Source organism: Mytilus edulis, chromosome 3, assembly GCF_963676685.1.
Source record: "Mytilus edulis chromosome 3, xbMytEdul2.2, whole genome shotgun sequence".
Lineage (NCBI taxonomy): Eukaryota > Metazoa > Mollusca > Bivalvia > Mytilida > Mytilidae > Mytilus > Mytilus edulis.
In genome coordinates, this window is record NC_092346.1 from 73,831,341 (window position 1) to 73,856,431 (window position 25,091).

General features: G+C 33.1%; 1 protein-coding gene across 3 annotated transcripts; it reads right to left on the reverse strand.

The window, feature by feature from the left end:
* Positions 1-14,779: 14,779 nt before the first annotated feature.
* LOC139517354 (uncharacterized) lies at positions 14,780-20,726 on the reverse strand. 3 transcript variants are annotated; one of them, XM_071308300.1, is made up of 4 exons: positions 20,508-20,726; positions 17,320-17,909; positions 16,559-16,616; positions 14,780-15,598 (listed from the first exon to the last, which is right to left on the reverse strand). In XM_071308300.1, exons 1-4 carry the CDS (start codon positions 20,619-20,621, stop codon positions 15,452-15,454), a joined length of 909 nt encoding a protein of 302 aa, XP_071164401.1. In that variant the 5' UTR covers positions 20,622-20,726; the 3' UTR covers positions 14,780-15,451. The 3 variants fall into 3 exon arrangements, with proteins under 3 accessions (XP_071164401.1, XP_071164402.1, XP_071164403.1); XM_071308301.1 differs by having other exon boundaries at positions 17,320-17,897; positions 20,508-20,722; XM_071308302.1 differs by having other exon boundaries at positions 17,320-17,547; positions 20,508-20,718.
* Between the last annotated feature and the right edge of the window lie 4,365 nt (positions 20,727-25,091).

The window sequence follows — 25,091 nt, forward strand, 5'->3', positions numbered from 1 at the left end:
GTGTCTTCAATGGCAACCAGAAGTTGAAATCTATTATCTAATGTCACATTTAACAAATAAAAAAAATCTCATTATTTCTTTATTTGAGAATATTTAAATAAATGTCGAATTTTTAGTGCACTTAATATGATACTTTTTTTTTTTTAATTTGATGGAAACTACAGTTGTATGTTTGTAGTATTTTAAACATCGATAAATTAACATGATTTTATGATCTATTCTGATAATATTATTATATTCTAATATATATTGTCGCTCACCTATATTCGACAATATATTGTCGATCACCTGATTCTACTTGAGATTTTGAAATAACATTAAAAAATGTAAAAAAATTGGATCAGATACTTATAATGATGTTTTAGGCCAAATTAGGTTTAATATTTTTATGCTTGGTTTCATTTCATTCAGTAGTTCTCTTAAAGAAGACATTTGTATGTATTTCTTATAGGGTCCCATGTTAAACTAAGTTTACATTTTTTTTTCATAAATAAGGCCGTCAGTTTTCTCGTTTGTATTGTTTTACATTGTCTTATCGGGGTCTTTTATAGCTGACTATGCAGTATGGGCTTTGCTCATTGTTGAAGGCCGTACAGTGACCTATAGTTGTTAATGTCTGTGTCATTTTGGTCTTTTGTGGATAGTTGTCTCATTGGCAATCATACCACTGTGGCACATCTTCTTTTTAATAAGTCCCTGGCTGGCGGCCATCTTGGATAATGGATCGGTTACAAAGTAACAACACTTGGTCAGCACCTCATAAGGAACATTCATCATACATTTGATTTCATTCCATTCAATGATTTTTCAAAAGAAGACATTTGTATGTATTTCCCATAGGATCCTATGTTAAACTAAGTCCCCCGCTGGCGGCCATCTTGGATAAAGGATAGGCTACAAAGTTACAACACTTGGTCAGCATCCCATAAGGAACATTAATGCCATGTTTGATTTTACTCATATAGTGCTTCTCTAAGAGAAGACATTTGTATGTAATTCCCATAGGGTCCTATGTTAAACTAAGTTCCCCACTGGCGGCCATTTTGGATAAAAGAAGGATTTCAAAGTAACAACACTTGTTCAGCACCTCGTTAGGAACATTCATGCTTATGTTCGATTTCATTCCATTCAGTGCGTCTCTAAAAGAAGACAATTGTATGTATTTCCCATAGGGTACTCTGTTAAACTTAGTACCACGCTGGCGGTCATCTTGGATGATGTAACGGCTACAAAGTTACAACACTTGGTCATCATCTCATAAGAATCATTCATGCTATGTTTAGTTTCATTCCATCTAGTGGTTCTTCAAAAGAAGACATTTGTATTTATTTCCCATAGGGTCCTATGTTAAACTAAGTCCCCCGCTGGCGGCCATCTTGGATAATGGATAGGCTACAAAGTTACAACACTGGGTCAGCACCTCATAAGGAACATTAATGCCATGTTTGATTTCATTCCATTCAGTGCTTCTCTATGAGAAGACATGTGTATGTATTTTCCATGCGGTTCTGTGTTAAACTAATTTCCCCACTGGCGGACATCTTGGATAATGGAAGGGTAACAAAGTAACAACACATTATTAAGCACCTCGTTAGGAACATTCATGCCATGTTCGATTTCATTCCATTCGGTACTTCTCTAAAAGAAGACAATTGTATGTATTTCCCATAGGGTACAGTGTTAAACTAAGTCCCACGCTGGTGGCCATCTTGTATGATGGATCGGCTACAAAGTAACAAAACTTGGTCATCATCTCAGAAGGAGCATTCGTGCCATGTTTTGTTTTAATCCATTCAGTGGTTCTCTAAAAGAAGACATTTGTATATATTTCCCACAGGGTACTATGTTAAACAAAGTCCCCCACTGGTGTCCATCTTGGATGATGAATCGGCTACAAAGAAACAACACTTGGTCAACATCTCATAAGGAACATTCATGATACATTTGGTTTCATTCCATTGAGTGATTCTTCAAAAGAAGACATTTGTATGTATTTCCCTTAGGATCCAATGTAAAACTAAGTTCCCCGCTGGCGGCCATCTTGGATAATGGATAGGCTACAAAGTAACAACACTTGGTCAGCACCTCATAAGGAACATTCATGCCATGTTTGATTTTATTCCATTCAGTGGTTCTCTAAAAGAAGACATTTGTATATATTTCCCACAGGGTAGTGTGTTTAATAAAGTCCCCCACAGGCGGCCATCTTGGATGATTGCTACAAAATCACATCACTTGGTCATCATCTCATAAGGAAAAGTCATGCTATCTTTGGTTTCATTCCATTCAGTGGTTCTCTAAAAGATGACATTTGTATGTATTTCCCATAGGGTCCTATGTTAAAATAAGTCCCCTGCTGGCGGCCATCTTAGATAATGGATCTGCTACAAAGTAACAACATTTGGTCAGCACCTCATACGGAACATTCATGCCATGTTTGGTTTAATTCCATTCAGTGGTTCTATAAAGGAAGACAATTGTATGTATTTCCCATTGGTACTATGTTAAACTAAGTCCAACGCTGGCGGCCATCTTGGATGATTGATCAGCTACAAAGTAACAACACTTGGTCATCATCTCATAAGGAGCATGTATGCTATTTTTGATTTCATTCCATTCAGTGGTTCTCTAGAAGAAGACATTTGTATGTATTTCCCACAGGGTAGTGTGTTTAACAAAGTACCCCACTGGCGGCCATCTTGGATGATTGCTACAAAATAACAACACTTGGTCATCATCTCATAAGGATAATTCATGCTATGTTTGGTTTCATTCCATTCAGTGGTTCTCAAAAAGAAGACATTTGTATATATTTCCCATAGGGTCCTATATTAAAATAAGTCCCCTGCTGGCGGCCATCTTAGATAATGGATCGGCTACAAAGTAACAACATTTGGTCAGCACCTCATAAGGAACATTCATGTCATGTTTGGTTTCATTCCATTCAGTGGTTCTATAAAGGAAGACAATTGTATGTATTTCCCATAGGGAACTATGTTAAACTAAGTCCAACGCTGGCGGCAATCTTGGATGATGGATCGGCTACAAAGTAACAACACTTGGTCAACATCTCATAAGGAGCATTCATGCTATGTTTGGTTTCATTCCATTCAGTGGTTCTCTAAAGGAGACATTTGTATGTATTTCCCACAGGGTACTGTGTTAAACAAAGTCCCCCGCTGGCGGCCATCTTGGATGATGGATCGGCTACAAAGTTACAACACTTGGTCATCACCTCATAAGGAACATTCATGCCATGTTTGGTTTCATTCCATTCAGTGGTTCTATAAAGGTAGACAATTGTATGTATTCCCCATAGGGTACTATGTTAAACTAAGTCCAATGCTGGCGGCCATCTTGGATGATGGATCGGCTACAAAGTAACAACACTTGTTCATCATCTCATAAGGAGCATTTATGCTATGTTTGGTTTCATTCCATTTAGTGGTTCTATTAAAGAAGACATTTGTATGTATTTTCCACAGGGTACTGTGTTTAACAAAGACCCCGGCTGGGGGCATCTTGGATGATAGATCTGCTACAAAGTAACAACACTTGGTCAGCGGCTCATAAGCAAAATTCATGCTACGTTTGGTTTCATTCCATTCAGTGATTCTCTAAAAGAAGACATTTGTATGTATTTCCCACAGGGTAGTGTGTTTAACAAAGTCCTCCACTGGCGGCCATCTTGGATTATGGATTGGCTAAAAAATAACAAAACTTGGTCATCATCTCATAAGAAACATTCATCATACATTTGGTTTCATTCAATTCAGTGATTCTTCAAAAGAAGACATTTGAATGTATTTCCAATATGATCCTATGTTAAACTAAGTCCCCCGCTGGCGGCCATCTTGGATAATGGATCGGCCACAAAGTAACAACACTTGGTCCGTACCTCATAAGAAACATTCATGCCATGTTTGATTTCATTCCATTCAGGGCTTCTCTAATAGAAGACAATTGTATGTATTTCCCATAGGGTCCTATGTTAAAATAAGTCCCCTGCTGGCGGCCATCTTAGATAATGGATCGGCTACAAAGTAATATCATTTGGTCAGCACCTCATAAGGAAGATTCATGCCATATTTGGTTTCATTCCATTCAGTGGTTCAATAAAGGAAGACAATTGTATGTATTTCCCATAGGGTACTATGTTAAACTAAGTACCAAGCTGGCAGCCATCTTGGATGATGGATCGGCTACAAAGTAACAACACTTGGTCAGCATCTCATAAGGAGCATTCATGCTATGTTTGGTTTCATTCCATTCAGTGGTTCTCTAGAAGAAGTTCAAAATGTAAAAAGTTTACGCCGACGACGGACGACGGACGCCAAGTGATGAGAAAATCTCTCTTTGCCCTTCGGGCCAGGTGAGCTAAAAAAAGGGGGTCGGTGCTAGCAACATCTTAAATCCCCCACATTTTGTATGTGCCTCTCCCAAGTCAGGAGCCTGTAATTCAGTGGTTGTCGTTTGTTGCTGTGTTACATTGATACGATATTCCCGCGCTTGTATTTCCTATCATGATTTCCTTGATAGAGGGTTACTGCTCACAAGGAGGCTATTAAAGCAAGATATCCAAACTGTGAAGTTGAAATCATCCCTTCGTAAATTTTACGAACGCCATCACGAGTTGTTGACCGTAATGGAATAACAGTTTCACAGATGATATCTGATATGTTACTTACGTCGTCACTACAATCCCCTTCCCTTTTCATGAATGTGCCCTACCGAATTTACAGGGTTTGTTATAACATGAGCAACACGACGGGTGCCACATGTGGAGCAGGATTTGCTTACCCTTCCGGAGCACCTGACATCACCCCCAGTTTTAATAGGGTTTGTGTTGATCAGTCTTTAGTTTTCTATGTTGTTCCTTACATAAGTATTATAGACCAATTTCTGTACTTCCCGTTTTATCAAAACTTTTAGAAAAGCATGTTTCAAAACATTTGTATGACTATCTAAAAAGATTAGATCTTTTACACCCAGCACAGTCTGGGTTTCGACAAGAACACTCTTGCCAAACTGTCCTTATCAATATCATAGATAAATGGATACAGGACATAATTGATGGGGATATCAACTTAGCAGTCCTGTTAGATGTAGTAGATCATGATATTCTCTGTAAAAAGCTTACAATTTATTGATTTGATAATACTGCTGTTTTTTTTTTAATCATATTTGAATGAAAGAACTCAACAAGTACAAATTGGTAATGCTCATTCTGAAAAACTTTATATCAAGTATGGTGTCCCCCAAGGCTCCATATTAGGCCCCCTTCTGTTTATATTATACATAAACGACCTTCCTATTTATATGAAAAATTGTTGCACTGTTTTATATGCCGATGATTCAACTTTACATCTTTCTGGTAATTGTTATCAAACTCTACAGTCAAAGGTACAAGAAGATTTACATGGTGTTGAGGAATGGTGCAATGATAACAATATGTTCATCAATAAAAATAAAAATAAATATATGGAACGAAGCAAAGAGCAATGCCATATTACAATGGGAGTTTTTTTCAACTATTTTCAATCAAGTGATACAATCTCCCACATGCGAAAGTTTTTTAGGCATTAAAATTGACCCTTCCCTCACATGGACAAACCAAAATTGACGTGATCTGCTAAAAAAATTTCATCTTGACTATATCTACTATTAAAGATTAAAAAATTTATAAATCTAGACTGCAGAAAATTATTCTATAATGGTTATATCTTGCCACTAATTGATTATTGTTGTATAGTGTGGAGTAGTTGTAGCACTGAGGGTTTAAAAAGGATATTAAAATTACAAAAGAGAGCTGCTAGATTAATACTAGAAACAGACCCTTTCGATCCTTCTGTGCCCTTATTCAAACATTTAAACTGGATGACAGTTGAACAGAGAATAAAATATCACAAGTTTGTGATGACATTTAAGTGCATTAAAAATGATGCCCCATTATATCTTACTAACAAGTTTCATCATGTTTCAGACAGAAATCCATACCCCTAGAGAAATGTTGTTCAAGGAAACCTCCTAAAACCAAAAACAGAATTGTTCAAAAAAAAATTTATGTATTCTGGACCATTCTTGTGGAATAATTTGCCAATACCGTTTAGAAATATTACAAATCTTAATTCTTTCAAATACAAAATAACAGATCATTTATTGAAATCAACCTAGCTGTATAAATAATATTAAAAACTGATTATGTCATCATGTTTATTTTTTCATCACATTTTATCAAGTTGTATTGCACATTATAATCATACTTGACTTTTTATACTAATGTATGCAATGTATTTGTTTGCATTTTGTTTGATTTTTTATGATGAGGGCCTCAGGGAAGATTAGTTATATAGCTAACTGTGTAACCCTCTTAAAATAAAGTGTTGTTGTTGTTGTTGTTGTTGTTGTCAGTTTAATTTCGATTAATGATTTGTATTGTTCCTGTGGTATCTTTTGTCCCTTTTTTACATACTTGTTTTCGATCATTATTTTGTACATAAATTAGTATAGGCCGTTAATTTTCATATATATGAATCACCTTTATTCAGTCAGGATTCTACTTCGTCAAAATTATCTCCCCATTACGCCAGTTAATTTTCACAATCGTAGAAATGGACGCCATTGTAGGGATGACGCGCTGCCAATTTTGCTCTTGCAAACCATATATTTATCCGCATAGCACCATTGCGATCCTGATATGTCAGTTGTATTTTAAAAGATAAATATATCTACTAGCTAATGAGCATCAGTTAATGATTTTGTCTGCATTGTTAAAACTATTGTCTATTCGGTTGTCAGGTGGAATTTTTGAAAATTCATAAACATTTAAAAAAATTCTAATTAAATATTTCGTGGAAGGGCAGACTAGATTTGTTTAGTTGTTGAAGACTATAAACCTTAGTTATCACACACATTTTTTCTTTTCTTTTTCGAAGATGTGCATTTTCATCATCCAACTTGAAAGACTGTCGTCAAGTACTTTTAGTAAAAATATAGATATTCGAACACACCTACTCTGTTTTTATGATTCATTAGATAGGTATGTCACTTGACCCATATATTTCATCGTTTAGTACTGTGTAAAAAGTCAACCTGTAGCTTTAATATATAAAAATGATAGAATCGGAAGCGAGATGATGTTTCAAATATTCTTGCTTTGTACGTTTTCAAGATAAATTTTCAAACTCAAACACGCCCTAACATAAAAAGGTGCACTCGATTTTCTCTTTTCGATACAATTGATACCCATTTTTTTAGAATTTTTTCTTCAGTCACATAATGGAAGGGCAGACACGAAAATTACTGAACTAATATATTAATATGTTATCCGTTCGTGGTATTTTAAAAAAAAATTCGGAGGTTATGCATTTTTACATCCAACTTGATAGATACCCATGTCGTCGACTTGATATCTAATTTTTCTGCTTAACTATGTAATAGATAAATTGAAACCTTATGCAAATGGTGTTTTTAAAATAGAACACTACGTAATTGAGAAGAAAATTGTCATTTTATTTCTATCTATTTAATGTTTATGTTACTATAGTAAACATTACAGATAAGATATTGATCTTACACAATAGTAAAATATTTACACAAGTACAATCACATAAAAAAAAGATCAACACCCAGCCTAAAAAGACTTATGAGACACTGTTATATACATATAAAACAGCTCAATCACACAATGTAAAAAATAGAAATAATATAAAAAAAAACCTTGCAAACCTGATAAATTAAACGGACTAATAAAAATTAGATTTTAAAGAAATGTAAGAATGTTAAATACACCTAGTTTAAAAATTGCGTCAAAAGACTAAAACAAAATTATGTGTAAAACTGCGATAAGAATAAAATATTTCTATATATTATAATTTAAAATTAATAAAAGTGATAGAAAAAAGAGAAAGTAAATTGAATCATCAGTACATTTAAACCACTTTCAACAATTTTCAAAAAATATATTTAAAATGTTCTATCGACATATTACATGAAACTATTACAATACATATACTTTCAATATTTATGTACCAAAAGTTATTTCCCTTAATTAATATATATTTTATTTATATTATATTTTTACCCTGAGAAAAAGAATAGGCTTTATGGACAATTATATGTTATAAAAAACTTTTTCGCCTGACATAAAATTTGTGAATAGAGTAGGACAGTGTTACTTGAATGTCAGTACATGTCATTAAAGCATTGAACTTGAGCTCTGTACTCATGTTTTCAAAATTTTCAATACATTGACGTGCCTTTTGAAACAATTCATATATAATGTCTTCATACAGAGTGCAAACCATTAAACAGTGAGTTTCGTGTTCAATATCATTCAATTTACAAAATTTACATAGTCTTAGTATTCAATGGATTCTGCGGTCTGGTGTATCTCCCTGTCTCTACAGCTAGGGGTAGCGATCCACTGCGGAATAATGCCATAGTTCGAGTTACGTTTCTTGGTAAAAGAGAGAGAATATATTGTTCTGTTTTAACACTTTGCTTGTAAATACGGTAAGTCCTTAGCTTGTTGCCGTTAGCATTGTTTCTGTCATCATATAAATCTTTCTCAAAATCAGCCTGGTCAAAATTCGTTAGTTTTTCACTTATGAGGCGCATCGCAGTAAGCATTTATCGCCTCCTCTAACAAAGAGCCTCGATTCTTTTGTTCTATTTCAACTGGGTTTCCGACTGTATTAGACAAAGTTACATTGTATTTTATCCGGAGCACCTGAGATCACCCTTAGTTTTTGGTGGGGTTCGTGTTGTTTATTCTTTAGTTTTCTATGTTGTGTCGTGTACTATTATTTGTCTGTTTGCATGTCCTTTTCATTTTTAGCCATGCTGTTGTCAGTTTATTTTCGATTTATGAGTTTGACTGTTCCTCTGGTATTTTTCGTCCCTCTTTTATCTTGTCCTTCTTTTCATATTGATTAGGTTGGCCCCTACTGTTTCAAAACACTCGATCTGTATCTGCTCATTTATCAAGACAATTCAATTAAAAACATTTTACTCTGTAATTTTAGAAAAATGTAAATCACAAATTGCACTCAAAAGATATTTTAAAAATATTAACTTTTCCTGCATATATAGATATATTCTAAACGAATAACAAAAACACATTTATGTTCAACAAAAATAAATTATGGTTTGGTTACAAACTATATTTTAAATGAATATAAGCAAAACAATTCTTAAACCACTTCAATTATGTCAATAATACACGTATAGTGACTTTGAACACAAACATTCTGATTTTAATATACGCAGTAATTCGTATATACAAAAAATGACCTCTGTCTTTTGTGTGGTTTTCTTTTCACATTATGTCAAGACAGCCATATTATTAGTCTTTAAACTTGATGTTCTTGGGTTTCTGACTCCTTCAATAATGACCAAGTTATGAGGTATAAATTCCGCTGAGACACGTATTAACAAAAAAAGCAACGATCATTGTATTTATAATGTTATTGCAAATCATAAAAGACCATGCATGTACATTTATTAGTTTGCTTGATTTTAACATCGGATGACCGTGAGTGCATTCCGGAGCTTAATACATGGTGTCTCAATAATGAGCTGACAGTTAATATAAATAAATCTAAGATCATGCATTTTAGAAATCCAACTGTCTTACAAACTAAATGTATTTTTTCTATTGGTCGTAATGTTATAGAATGTGTAAAAAGTTATCAATATTTAGGCTTATACTGACTGAATGTTTAGATTATCAGTTAATTACTAAGGCGGTAGCGAAGTCAGCCAGTTGAGCATAAGGATTATTAATTGTTAAAAGTAAAACGCATGGTGGTTTCCAACACAATTTTTTTTTCAAAACTGTATGATACAATGGTATGGTCAGTTATTAGTTATGGTGCAGGTGTTTGGGGAACCATAGACTTTTCCTGCATAAATGCATTCCAAAACAGGGCTATGAGATTTTTCATGGGTGTTGACAAATACACACCAAATGATGCCATAGCTGGTGATATGGGCTGGAAACCTCCATGCGTTAAACAATGGTCAAGTGTCTTGAGACATTGGACTAGGTGTTCCATAATGGACCCACACAGGATAAATTTTAAAAATTTTAAGTGGTCTATACGAAAGTGTAATACTAGAATTAAAAACTGGAGTTTTAGAGTTATAGAAATGTTAAAATTGTATAATTATGAGCAATATTGTAATTTTGAATTAAATGTTTTGAACAAAAATTGTATTAAACAAATTGAGGAAGATGTATTTGATCATTTTAAATCAAACTGGTGTACAAGAGTTGCTGCATATGCAGAGGGAAGTAAATTGAGGACTTACAAATTGTTTTAAAATAACTATTGTACTGAAAATTATTTGCAAAATATTATGTCACTAAAAACAGAAGTTCATTCGCTAAATTTAGATGTGGGGTAGCTCTACTAAAAATAGAAACTAGAAGATATGAAAGGAAAGAAGTCCACGAGAGGACATGTCACAGTTTAAATGTAGCTCTGTTGTTGAAGATGAACTACATGTCATTCTAAAATCCCCATTGTATGTGGATCTAAGACAAATCATGATACATGAAGCTGTACATTTTAATGAACATTTTAACCTTTTATCAGATAATGAAAAATTTATATTTCTATTTAGTAACGACAATGTTGCTGCTATAATTGCCAAAACCTGCAACAATATTTTATTAAGAAGAAATAGTATTTTATTTCACTAGTTCTTATAGAAACAAATGTTTTACTATCATTTAGTAAAAATGTATATTGTGAATTTTAATTATAAATGTGTAAAAATATGTTTATATGTATATAATATATCTTAAAAGTATCTCGTAAATCTTTTTAAGATTGGTACATGCAATGCAAATGTTTTAATATTTTAAGTCTATGTATGTGAATCTCATTTTGTGTTTGTATGTGGTGAGACTATAATAAAATATTGAATCTGAATCTGCATTGCTGCCGCCTAAATTTCTATTACGTTACTTTTGTGTTGGGATTGTAACCGATCTATCCGGTACCGACACCAAAAGTATATTCACCTGTTACTCATTACCTTATCTGTACGTTCCGCATCTAACAGGCGCACCACCAAATGGTGTATTTGATTTTACTATATACACGGGTCATAATCACAAAGTCGACACAACTAAATTCAATCATTGTCAAATTGTTCCCTATTGTAGTTTTTTAATTAGTAAAACTTTCTAAGATAACAATACGAATACTAAAAATTTGGACTAAGGCGTATAGGTACAGTTTTCAATTTGTTAGCGGGCATGACGCAAAACAGCGAATCAAAGATTTGAACTTTATTGGACAATACTGTTGATTAAAAAATACTCAATTCCAGGACCTGAATATTACCAATAATGGAAAAGTTCCAGGTCAACGGGTTCAAACAGAAAGATTTGAAAGCAGAGAAAACTGTGTATCTTATAATCGGCACGACTTTATCAGATGACAATACCAACACTAAAATAAGGCTTACGCATAGTTATATACTTTAATTCAGTCACGGACCCGCGATATCACGGGTGTGTTCTAGTAAATATGATAAATACGCGGACATTATCGAGTGCAAAATAGCATTCCTTATCGCTTGTTATAAATTCATTTTTTTCAATGGATACTCCTAGAAATATTTTTTTTATAATATAACATATTAATATGAAACTGTTTTGTCGTTATGAATGTATGTACAAAATCTTTAATATCTATGCACACGTATATAAAAGGTGTGTTAACGCATGCTGAAGAATATCTCAAGAACGTTTGCAATATCCCATGCAGAGTTATCAACCATGCACTTGCACTGCACTATTATTAATATAGTAGAATAGAATGATATACAAATGGATGAAAATTATATATACATGTGACTGTAATTATATACAAATATTAATATAATATATAACAACAAACCAGAGAATACGGATTTGTATCACTACAATATTATAGTAATTATGACGAGGTCGAATATCCTGTCATTTATTTATCATCCACGCACGAACTTGTCTCAGAAAAAAATATATATATGTACATTAACCCCACTTTCATGTATAGAGATGTGATTTTTTTTCTGAGACAAGTGCTTTTGACCTTCCACCTGCGGTCATTCTTTGTTCAGTACTTCAGTACTTTGATTTTATTCGTTGGTAATAATCTTTTTACACCACCCTGAGAAATAAAAAAAAAAATTCTATAATTCTTTTTATGAGTTTCTGACATATATGTATGGGGAAAGTAGTCTCAAAATAACTAGAATACCTTGACGAGTCAAGAGAAAGATAGACATTTCAAGAGACATGCAAATCATAATTTAATGTACAACAGATAAACACCAACGGTAGCTATTACATACACATAATGAAACTAATGAAAAAAGCAAATCTTAAATAATCTAATTTACAAGAAAATGTTCCAAATGTCCAGCAGTACCTTTACAATCTATTTCTCTCATCTGTACTTCTAGACAATATTTGTGAACCTAGTTTTGGTCCCGTCCGATAAAGGGACATTACCACTTACAGGTTAGAACTCTCACAATTTAAAGGGTTTTATTAGTGAATACATTGTATTATATGTCATATCCGCAATTGCGGTTGTTTTTGACACTATGTCTTTAATAAAATAAAAAATCATTATTATTATTATTACCATTATTATTATTTCTTAAAAATATAAATAAATCTCTTCTGGAATTATCGTAGAATCTAATAATGAGTTGGTCTTTGTCGTTAAGAAGTTGTATCTGTATATTTTTTATTATCCATTATGTTGTTGGATATTAATTGACAAAAAAAGGCCGAGTGTACACAGTATTTGAAGAATACAATCGATCAGATTTAATAATCAAGTTTTTTAAATTGTCTTTTCTTAGAATCAGTTTCATAACAGCGTAGACAACCGAAATACTCATGTTGTTAAAAAATACTGAATCATTTACCTTTAAATTGTGTGTTATCGGCTTTCGATAACAGTGATTGTACGCTCACTCAATGTATCAGAGACCTTCTAATGAGTATTTAAATAAAATAAAACTAGATGTGTCAAAGCGACACGAATGGCCCCGTCCCAAAAAATTGAAAAATCTGCAATTTTAATATAAATACATGTGGACACAAACATGATGGTAGTCTCATATATAAAAAATCAGCTCAAAATCTGGAGGCATAAAAAAAATCCATATAACTGTGATTTTTTATAATTCATCAAAGTCCAAAGCCCATAATTTCAGCAATAATTAGCAGAGCGGAACGAAACTTAAACTTGATCTGCAACTCGACATGGTTAACTCGCATATCAAAATTCAGCCCAATATCTGAAGGCGTTTAGAAATAAAGTCCGTATAACTGTGATTATCAACAATTTCTCAAAGTCCGAAGCCTGTAAATTCAGCAAAAAATAGTGGATCCAAACGAAAGTTTAACTTGATCTGTAACTCATCATGGTTAACTCACATACCAAAAATCAGCCAAATATCTGAAGGCGTTTAGAAATAAAGTCCGTATAACTGTGATTATCAACAATTTCTCAAAGTCCAAAGCCCGTAATTTCGGCAAAAATTAGTGGAGCGGAAGGAAACTTAAACTTGATCTGTAACTCATCATGGCTTACTAACATACCAAAAATCTACTCAATATCTGAAGGCGTTTAGAAAAAAAAATCTGTATAACTGTGATTTCTTTAATAGTTATCCCATAAGGACGCGGTGTGTCAGTGTAAGATCATCCCGATGGCCGGAGGCCAGAGTAAGATCATCCCGATGGCCGGAGGCCAGAGGGTGATCTTACACTGACACACCAAGTCCGAATGGGATAACTATTTTACATCCCAGTTGTTTTAGATTAGACGAAAAAACATTTTCAATTCATAAAATCTAGTTTAGAACGCCACACAACCATTATAATATACTTTATATATTACTATATGATGTATACCCTTTATGACCCCCTAACACGATGAGTAGATATCAAACAATGTCAACTCGCCCCACTGGCCAATTGGCCCACAATATATCGCCACTTTATGAAAAAATCGACCAACTCTTGTAACCGACTCGCCCAACTTAAAAAAAGTGTAAAATCAAAATGAACAATCAGTCTGACAACTCATTTATTTAACGAAAAGGACAACTTATTTATTTAACTGAGTAAAGGTCTGCCAACTCGACCCAGTTATAAAAATATCTTGCTTCCTTTAAGTATGTTAAATTTCTGATAGTTCGTATCCAGTCGTCCTGGTCAAGTGGTATGTGTCATGGCTTGATATGCTAAAGGTCTTGAGTTCGAATCTCAGCATATACATTGGATTTTTTCTACGTGAATTTTAATAGATAGTCTTCTCCGTATAATTAATTATAAGTTTTATACTGGATTTGACATTCCCGCCAAAATGTTGCAGAATATCATATAGTAATGATCTGAGCCGGATCACCCCAACCAGATCACCCCAGTTTAGGTTTCTTTGTTATGCATGCTTTCCTTTGTTCTGCAACAAAGGAGCTGGGATGTAATACAATTTCTCAAAGTCCAAAGCCTGTAATTTCTGCAAAAATTAGTGGATCCGAACCAAACTTAAACTTGGTCTGTAACTCATCATAGTTAACTTGCATACCAAAAATAAGCCCAATATCTAAAGGCATTTAGAAAAAAAACTACGTATAATCGTTTGTTGCGGAATGACGGAATTTCGGACAAGGGTAAAACTATATGGCACCGACAACTTCGTTGCGGGGCCATAAAAAGTAAAGTGCATGCAGGGACACTAGAAGAAGAAGAAGAAAGTTTAAGTATTCAACATTTTAATCAATACACATGACAAGGTTAAGTCCTCTGATAGTTATTTGTATTATTTGATTTAGGCGTTTAGAACATTTGGCGACCCCGCAGTTTAAATGTCGATAACACTTACGATACTGAAAAGTGTGAATTACAGAAGAACGTTCACTTAATCTGACCCAGTCAATTAATAACCTGAGAGAGTCAAGAAATGATATTGTCTAAGGTGTTATGAAAATGATTCTGTATTTGTATCTTTTTTACAACGGATATTTTGTCGGTCTGACGTAGTCGTGAGATACAATAGTGTATCAAGTTCCAAAAATAACCCCCAAAAATATGAGTTTTAGAGCCGCGGAACAGATCCTAAAGGATAACGAGATCGTTTGGATTACCTGACTGACGCTGGCATGAGGTACAGAGGCAAAGCATCTCGTGCGGAAACGAAAAATCATTGGAAGAAATGTTTACATCTTTTTCTTATTGTATAGCAACCAACAGATGCTTAATTTATAAAAGGTTATCATGAATAGTTTGGAACTTCCAATTGCTGGAAACAGTTTCAACATTCTTTTAATTATTTTGAGATGTTTGTCTGTTCAGTTAGGTGCTATTTCATTACACTGATTGTATAACAATGATTAAAAGACATTTTAAAATAGTGTATGTTTGTAAAGTCTATTCGTCATGATTTATTTCGACATTGCACACAACGCCAGAATCACAGGACTGTTGACACTGAAGTTCATGAGTGTTGTTCTTTGCTCCTTGCTCGTGGTTTTCATCAGTATATGTACATTTTCCATTGGATGGGGTCACATTATTCTGAAATGAGCACTAGTATATGAGTTTATCGAAAACATTATTCTGAAATGAGCATATGAGTATATCGAATACATAATTCTGAAATGAGTATAGGAGTTTATCGAATAAATTACTCTGAACTGAGTATAGGAGTATATCGAATGCATTACTCTGAAATGAGTATAGGAGTATATCGAATACATTACTTTGAAATGAGTATAGGAGTATATCGAATACATTACTCTGAATGAGTTTAGGAGGATATCGAATGCATTACTCTGATATGAATATAGGAGTATATCGAATGCATCAGATCTAAAACATTACGCTCAATTAAGGCATTATCTATTTTTTACAACATTCAGTAGAGCTTAATGTATTAAGAAAAATCAGAATGTTACTGTTTATTTGAAGTATTTATGTAATTTATTAGTATAAACTTTAACATATACGACCATAAGTGGAATACTCCATTAGGAACTTCCCTATGATGATAATTGGTGGCTGTATAGCGCTTAGAAGCTGGTCCCAAAAGGAAGTGAAATAAGCCATGCCTTCCTTCTAACTGATACCTCTTAAACTAACACATTCACATTCCGGTTCAGTATGTCGGTCTAGTACAAAATGTGTTCATTTTTATATCATATAATCATGTTCTCGTGTTAAATATGCATTTCACTTCCTTCTGAGATCAGCTTCTGAGTGCTTTACACCCAGCAATTATTATCATCGGGGCACAGATTTAACACTCCGAAGCGACAGGCTTTGATTTTATTAAAATACGTTAACCAGTTGCTTCTTGGCGAAAAAAAATGTTGAAGTTTTTGGTTTTACTAAATCAAAGATAGATTCCCCGACCAGCCGTACCGCGGTACCTACCAGTCCTCACTTTATTTTGATTAGGCACTTGATTGCCTTAGTTTGTATGATAACATGCATCCTTTAATTTTTGGACACGGTGTATAATAAATGTCAAGTTACCCCATGTTCCTTCTGTACTTGGAATCTTCTTCGTCTTCTCTCTTTGTAAACATACATTCTATAGAAATAAATATACTTTAAATAAAGTAATACTATGAAAATGTTATGTCGTGAGATATATAATATATATGAAATACTTTTTTTTCGGGAAAAATTGAATGTCTGCTCATATCCAATCTTTTAGAAAAATTGAATTTTCACAGAAAAGTGTCCATCATGCACTTGCACTGCACTATTATTGGAATAGTATACGCAGAATAGAATGGTATACATTAACCTCAGTTTCAGATATAGAGATGTGATTTTTTTTGGTGACAAGTGCTTTTGACTATCCATAAGAACTTGCGGTCATCTGATGTTCAGTACTTCGGTACTTTGATTAATATATTTGTTTACCTATGCAATATATAAAAAATAATTGGTTCTCTTCAGATGTAAATATTATTTTCTCTTTTTTTTCGCCTTCAAGTCACCTTTGTTTTAACAAACTTGCACTTGTCCTGGATATTCATGTAATATTTGCCACTGTAAAACAACTATCAAAACATCAATCGATCGTGTCTAATAAGAAACTTTATATTACTTTATTTCAGTTTCCAAGATAACTAATTTTCAAAATACTTATATAATAAAATGGCATTAGCATAATATCCGTATTGGATCAACTTTGTAAATGTGGGACACAACCCTTGTAAACATTCCAAGGGTACTCGTTCATGGTTGATGCATTCTTTAAAGTTTTGACTAATTACTGAACGTACCCAGCGGTAGCTCCAAGAAGACTGATAATACTCAAGACTAATACCACTATCACAGCATCTTTTGTCTTCTGCTCTTCTTCTTCTCGATCCGTTGGAAAAGGAATATGTGTAGGTAGTGATTCTTTTGAAACTGTTGTTAATTCTTTTAAATATGTTGTTAATTTTGTTGATGCTGTTGTTTTTGTTGACATAAAAGTTTGCGGGGAAGCTTGTTTACTCGTCGTACTCCTGAAATGGACAGACGACGAAATAGTTTTCGTTAACGTTGATGTCGTGGTGGACTTTCTCGATGTAATTTTGTGTGTGGGTAATGTAAGAAAGGGACAATTTAATTTCAATTCTTTGTTACATTTGTACGTAAATGTACTAATAGTTGAGGTGACTTGTTCGCTGCAAAATGACTTATCACCAAAACATTGTTCGTAGACTTCAAGGGTTTTATTGCAGTCACATCTATCCCCGGGTGAACATTCGAACAAAACAAGTTTCATATCATCTGGAGGACATATTATCGAACTGAGTGTGTTGTCTAGAATCGCCACTTTACTGGAGTAGAAAGCTTCCACTGACTGTAAAACCTTAAAAGATAACTATAAATTGTGGGTCTTTATAAAAACATGTAAAAGATTATATTTAGTTTAAAAGATATCTTAAGATACTTGACAATATGAAGAATTGGGATTGTATGTGTATGAAAAAAAAACACCCCAAAATATAGGTTTGTGTGTCCAACCAGAGACAGGTCCAACGTATAGACTTTTTCAAGACACCGAATAGTTTGGATAATTGTCTAAAATTTCGACCCCGTTATCTCTATAAGTAGCTAGCTCATGAAGATAACATATTTACATTGACGAGGTGAAAAATTGTTTGTATGCAAGTTTTTGTCCAAAAAAAAAATCACCGTGGAGTCAAAACTATATCATATTCCCTCATGACAAAGTAAAACACCATACAAATTGGTTCACCAGATGAAGTGTTTAGGATATGATATCTGTTCTTAATTTCCCTTTATTCAAGAAAAAGACAAGTTGTTTAACTTTTAAGTCTTTTTGTCTTTGATGGAGATTTATCTCATTGGCAATCATACAGCATATTCTTATTTTCAGAACACAAGATAAAAGATAAGACAGTTTTGCAATTGGTCTTTTTTTGGCGACACGCCCACTCTAACATTGTGTACGTTGTTATTCGTATAAATATATATCTTTGAGCCTTATTTTTGATAGAAATTTATTTATAATGAATGGCAATAAATTATTTTGAATTTATTGAACCATAAAATTAATTTTTGACTCTTCACATTTAACATAATCCGCTTCGCGCTTCGCGGATTATTCCATGTGAAGAGTCAAAAATTAATTTTATGGTTCAATAAATTCAAAATAAATAACAGCCATTCATTAATTGTTTATTTACTTATTTATTCTCTTAGTTTGGTTCGTATACATTATGATGACAGATTGTAAATCATACTACACACTTTGTATGTATCATATTCCTCTGACGTCTCTGACTCTCTGACTGCATTTCATTGAGGCTGCATGGGCTACACAGACCACGACCTTCAGACAATGACACAATATCGTACCTTACTACATTTGTTTATAAACACTGTTTGTATATATTTACGTTTGTTGTGTAATGATGATGATGGTGATGAATATAAGTATTTTTGAACGTTCAGTGGCAAATGTCACATGCATATCAGGATTAGTGCATGTCAATACGACGAAAACTTAACAACACTTAAAAGACATATAGAAGCTCCAAATTGCAAGGATTTCGAAATAATACCCACTTGTTATAAACAAATAATACATTTTCAGCGACACGAATTTTATTTACCAGGAGTTTTTAACATATAATGCAATCACGGTTGGTGTAATGTTTCTATTTTCAGGTTCTTACACTTATTAAGTTAGATGGTAAGTAAAGTTTATCAAGATTCGACACAAACAAAACCTAATATGGGCTCTAATGAGCTCCTACAACCGAAAAACTACATAACATCGATACTAATTAATTCATTGAAGTGAATGATTCATTTTACAGCAGCATTCCTGATCATTCCTGTGGTCTATAATCATTAAAATCGTGTAACATTTTAAATTGACACATTTCATTCAGTTTTGTTAGTATATAGACCAACGACAGTAAATAAGTTCTGATCGATTTCATTAGCCTAAAGACCAGGATAAAATCATGTAGGGCATATGCATAGTTAGAAGACGAACTGATTTTTCAAAAGTTTTTTTTCAAAAAGTGAACCAATTTGGATGACTAACTTCCAAGAGACAAGATCAGTACGATGACAAAGGAGATTTCTGAGGTTTATAATAATCATTTTTGTTAATCATTGAAAATTGACATTGTCAAGGAGGATGTGGATTGTATCGGGGAAAACATTTCCTTCCCCATAAATATTATATAACTGAATGTAACAATAAAACTCAAATTCCTGTTATCGCTTAAACTACATGAATATTAGTAAATTTCTGAGTTTAACTAAGAAATTAGACGCATGAGAACAATTTTGAAGAATCTTTGAATTATTTAAAAATAATTTCTGGTATTTAGATTTATTAGTATGCATCAATCCGAGCAACGTCACTACATAATTTGGTAAAACAAAACATGAGATCGGGAAGATATACCACTTTATTTACAGTTTCATGGAATTTTCAAATTCGATACTATTGAATGGGAATAAGATGCTCAAACAATTGATCGTCGTAAATAAATATTATTACATATATAGTTGAAATATACATTAAATTGCCTTAATACTTTTTTAAGTTGTATTTTGTGCTGAGATTTCTATTTCCATTTTGAAACAATTAAAAGAAATCGCCAGCCAAATACTTATCAATCGTATTTTTGTTTGTTATTTTTATGTTTGTCAGTGCTGGAATAAGCTTTTGAATGATTGTGTTTGTACAAATACTGACTTTAATGTCTGTTTCCATGGATATCTATCTAAGGTGCAGATAACCTTAACATTTTTTAAATTCCTTATAGAATATGAAATATAATCATTGATAGAAAAACAAACCAATGAGCGATACAAGACCGGAGACATATGATAATTCATTTGTGTGTATGTTTGAGTAAAATTATTAATGGCTAATCTTTTACAGAAATGGGTGTGATACAAATGACATTAAATTACAACATCAATGTCTTACCTTTGAACAGAAACCACCATCAGTTCCGTTGCAAAATAATATCTTAGAATTATTTTCTGAATATGAAACATGGAATGTCAACAGAAATATGATATTATACAATAGTCCAACCATCACACTGGCTAGCTTGGGTAGGTTTCATTTCCTCATGTGTTAATATATCCGTTTTCTAATTACTTAAAATCAACACTCTCACACATAATCTATTTTTATCAAACTTTCACTGCTTCAAGTGTATTATAATTATTTTACTTTAAACACTTGAGTTTTCACCTTTTTTTTTTCTAGTACATGAAATTATAAAATGAATGACGTTACTTCGAATTTTTAGCATTTTAAGATAGCTATAAATTACAATCTTGTGGGATATAAAGAAATATCAAGCATGGTTTTTTTTCTCAGTATGTTAGATCACTTGGTTTAGGGATATTAATCAGGATGTTAGTTTTATCTTTTGAATTATTGTTGGTTTTATCTTTTGAATTATTATTGTTTTTATCTTTTGAATTATTGTTGGTTTTGTCGTTTTGATTGTGTCACATTTTGTATCCTTAGCTTTGTTGCCTTTACTATATATTCACAGTTGAAGGCTGTACAACAACTTCATTATTTTCATATAAATTTGTGGCTGAACAGTTCTCTGCCAAATCAAACCAAAGAAGGGATTCCCGACTAGCCACTTTGGAAGTGAAAGATAGACTAAACGTATGTATTTGGCCTTTTACTCATATTTGTAATACAGAATGAAAACGAAGTTTTTTTAAGCAGAATATGACCTCAATGCAGTGGTGGACTCAGAAATGTTCATAAGAGAGGCCAACTGAATGCCAGAGAGGGGCCCGCTCTAGTTTTGCTTCAGTAATTCCCTATATAATTTCCCCCATAAATGGGGTGCCCGGGCTCCCTGTGCCCCCCCCCCCCCCCTAAACCCGCCTCTGCAATGTCACACAATACGCCATTATACATAAACCAGGTGAGCGGTACAGGCTCCTATGGCAGCTTCTAGCTGTTTATGTATTTTTGTTTAAACTAAGAGAAGATTAATTGCAATTGAGCTTAATTTGAGAAGAAACAAACCAGTTACATAATTGATAAGATGGTGGTAAATAATAAATGTGTTATTGTACAGTCTATACAAAACTAGTGTTTACTGCTATCGCTATTATGCAATCACAGGCACTTGTTTTCTATCCATGGGAAGATCTACTATCCCTATATATTACGAGGATAGTAGATCTTCCCATGGATAGAAAACAAGTGCCTGTGTATGCAATACTGAGGGGGGGGCAAGGGGGGTCCCAATAACAGCAAAACATCAAATTGATTTGGCTCATAACAGATAACAAGGAATTAAAATGGACAAAAACAGATAACAGTAAATGAAATATTAAAACAATATGGTCTTTGACAAATCAGTATTTCTTATTACGGATATAATCCTTTGTAATGCATTCCATTTTCTATGACTATGTTTTTAGTATTAATTTATGTATCTAGAATGTGTTTAAATTACAACTCAATATATTATAATATTTTTTATTCGCTCGTTAACGGAACATATTATGGTATACTGTTGTCCGTCTGTTCTCAACATGTCGGACATTAACTCAAAAACTCTTTAACCAATTTGCATTAAACTTTGGGAAATTGTTTATATCTATTGACGTAAGCTCCTTTTTTGCTTTTTTTTTTTTTTTTTTTTTTATAAATTTTAGATTTTATGTTTCTGGGTAATGGGTTTTTATTCAATAAAATTGGTGGGTTTTTTTTCTTCAGTTTTCTGATAATATTTCAAAAATGCTTTCACAAATCAAGGAATTTTGGTGAATTGTTTATATCTTTTAACATGAGTTCACTTTCAATTTTCATAAATTTTAGATTTTACGTTTCCGAGTTAACTGGTTTTATTAATTAAAAAGGGGGGATTTTCCAGTTTTCAGACATTAACACAAAAATGTTTTCAGCAGTTCTCATAAAACTTTGCTGAAATGTTTATATCTATTGTTGTAAACTCCCTTTCGATTTTTATTAATTTTAGATTTTATGTTATTGAGTTCAGGGATTTTATTCATTAGAAAAACGTGGTATTTTCTAGTTTCCAAAAATAACTCAAAAATGCTTTCATCAGTTCTCATGAAACGTTGGTGTATTGTTTATATATATTGACTGAAGCTCCCTTTGTTGCTAATAAAAAAAAAATGACCTAAAAGAGTTTGAATATTCTGACTTTTTCTAAATGACTATCTAATGAGGTGTGTGAATTTTTCTTAATAAGACTATGGGGCAAAGTGGTATATAGGGTAGAAAAATCAAAAGCACCAATTATAAGCATGCAATTTATCAAGTACTTCGAACGAATTTTGACACTCCAAAAGCAATTTATTCTACTTTTTCAAAGGCCTTATTTGAACATTTTGGTTATCAGGTTTTTGATTGTACATGTACCAAGTGTACTAGTTTTTATGGAAATATTCTTTATAAAGCACAAAGGTGTCAGTATTCACCTCAAAAACTAACAAAACCTTTGAATAGACTTATTAAGAAGGGATATAGTCAGGTCATTAAAGATTGCATATTTTGGCGTTAATATTGATTCACTTATAGGGTCTTTGCATCGGAACTAAACACATTTATTCAAAAACCAGTTGTTGGCATGACACGGGTTATATTCTTCTCATATATGACTTGTTATGATGGTATGATACTAAACCCCTAACGGGAAGGATTGTGCATGATGTTCATATGATGAAATCATAATCTTTCAGTCAGTTTAATTGAAGTCTGGAGCTGGCATGTCAGTTAACTGCTAGTAGTCTGTTGTTATTTATGTATAATGGTCATTTTGTTTATTTTCTTTGGTTACATCTTCTGACATCAGACTCGGACTTCTCTTGAACTGAATTTTAATGTGCGTATTGTTATGCGTTTACTTTTCTACATTGGCTAGAGGTATAGGGGGAGGGTTGAGATCTCACAAACATGTTTAACCCCGCCGCATTTTTGCGCCTGTCCCAAGTCAGGAGCCTCTGGCCTTTGTTAGTCTTGTATTATTTTAATTTTAGTTTCTTGTGTACAATTTGGAAATTAGTATGGTGTTCATTATCACTGAACTAGTATATATTTGTTTAGGGGCCTGTTGAAGGACGCCTCCGGGTGCTGGAATTTCTCGCTACATTGAAGACCTGTTGGTGACCTTACTGCTGTTGTTTTTTTCTATGGTCGGGTTGTTGTCTCTTGGGCACATTCCCCATTTCCATTCTCAATTTTAGTAAATAGAATACATAGTTTAGTATGGAAACAATGGCTTGAAACGAAATAAATCTTTGTTTGTAATGAGTTATGTGCAGCTTCGGACGCAAGTACATGGTTGGAACTTTCATTGTACAATGCATTTGGTTCTGCTTTGAATAGAATCACAGAGCTGAGTCTACGGTACCATATTATATAAAAGGTTAAGTGGTTGTTAGGACCTAGTCATTAATTGAGATCCTTGTCAGATATTCCTGGCCATATGTTTTCCTTTTTGTCATATTAAAAATTGTTTTAATTTAATATGTTCGTAGGGGAAACAAGGAACATTATTCTCATACAAAAAATTAAGATAATTCTAAATACACATTCATAAAAAAAATGGAATTTATTACAAAGGATAATCATAAGATATACTTGAATTGTCCTGGACCTCACTTCTGTGATGGGTATATGTCAATGGAATCCTTCTCTGAATACGGGACAAACATATTAGTAGTGGTAGACCCCAATGTCCAATGATTTTCAATTTATACCGAATATTGACTATAAAAAAAAATGCTAACATTCCAATTTTCAATAACAGTTAACAGAAAATACATTATCGCAATAACAGATAACAAAAAAACTAAAAGCCCAATAACAGCTAACAAAGAATAAGACAATAACAGCTAACAGCAAATATATTTTCAAAATAACAGATAACAAAGAATTAAATTGCCCCATAACAGCATAACAGTTAAACCCCTTGCCCCCCCTCAATACTGAAATGCAGAACTAGTGTTGTAGAATAAAAATATAAAGACTAGTTGTTTCAGTCTACTACATTAGAAAATAATTACAATCAAAACATATGAACAACTTTTAAAGAAAGGAATAATAAACATATCGCAAGAAGTTGCAAGCGTGCCGTACTAAATTTTGCACTCATTCGGGATTTAAAGTACCGGGAAAGATGTGTCGGTCGAATTCGATAATCATATGCGTCAACCCATTACTGTCATGCTGCCGACCAAATATGAAGTCATTATGTTCACTACAACCTTAGAGAGGTGTAAACTTTGAATAACGAACGGACGATCGGACATGGATGTTGTTATAAACGAGTGGGGTAGATTAAAATTAATGATTTTGTAGCAGCGTTGAAGTAAATTCCTGCTAATATATTGTATTTCTATCTCAGCTGAAACCATTCTTCCAATCATTCAGTCATATCTGAATTTCATGATTACGTGTCGTTCACGACAATATCAAAATAAGGATATCCACCAGAGTCCAAATGACGCGGTCGTAAGTAACTATAAAAAGTTAAACTACAAAAATTCCGAGGGAAAT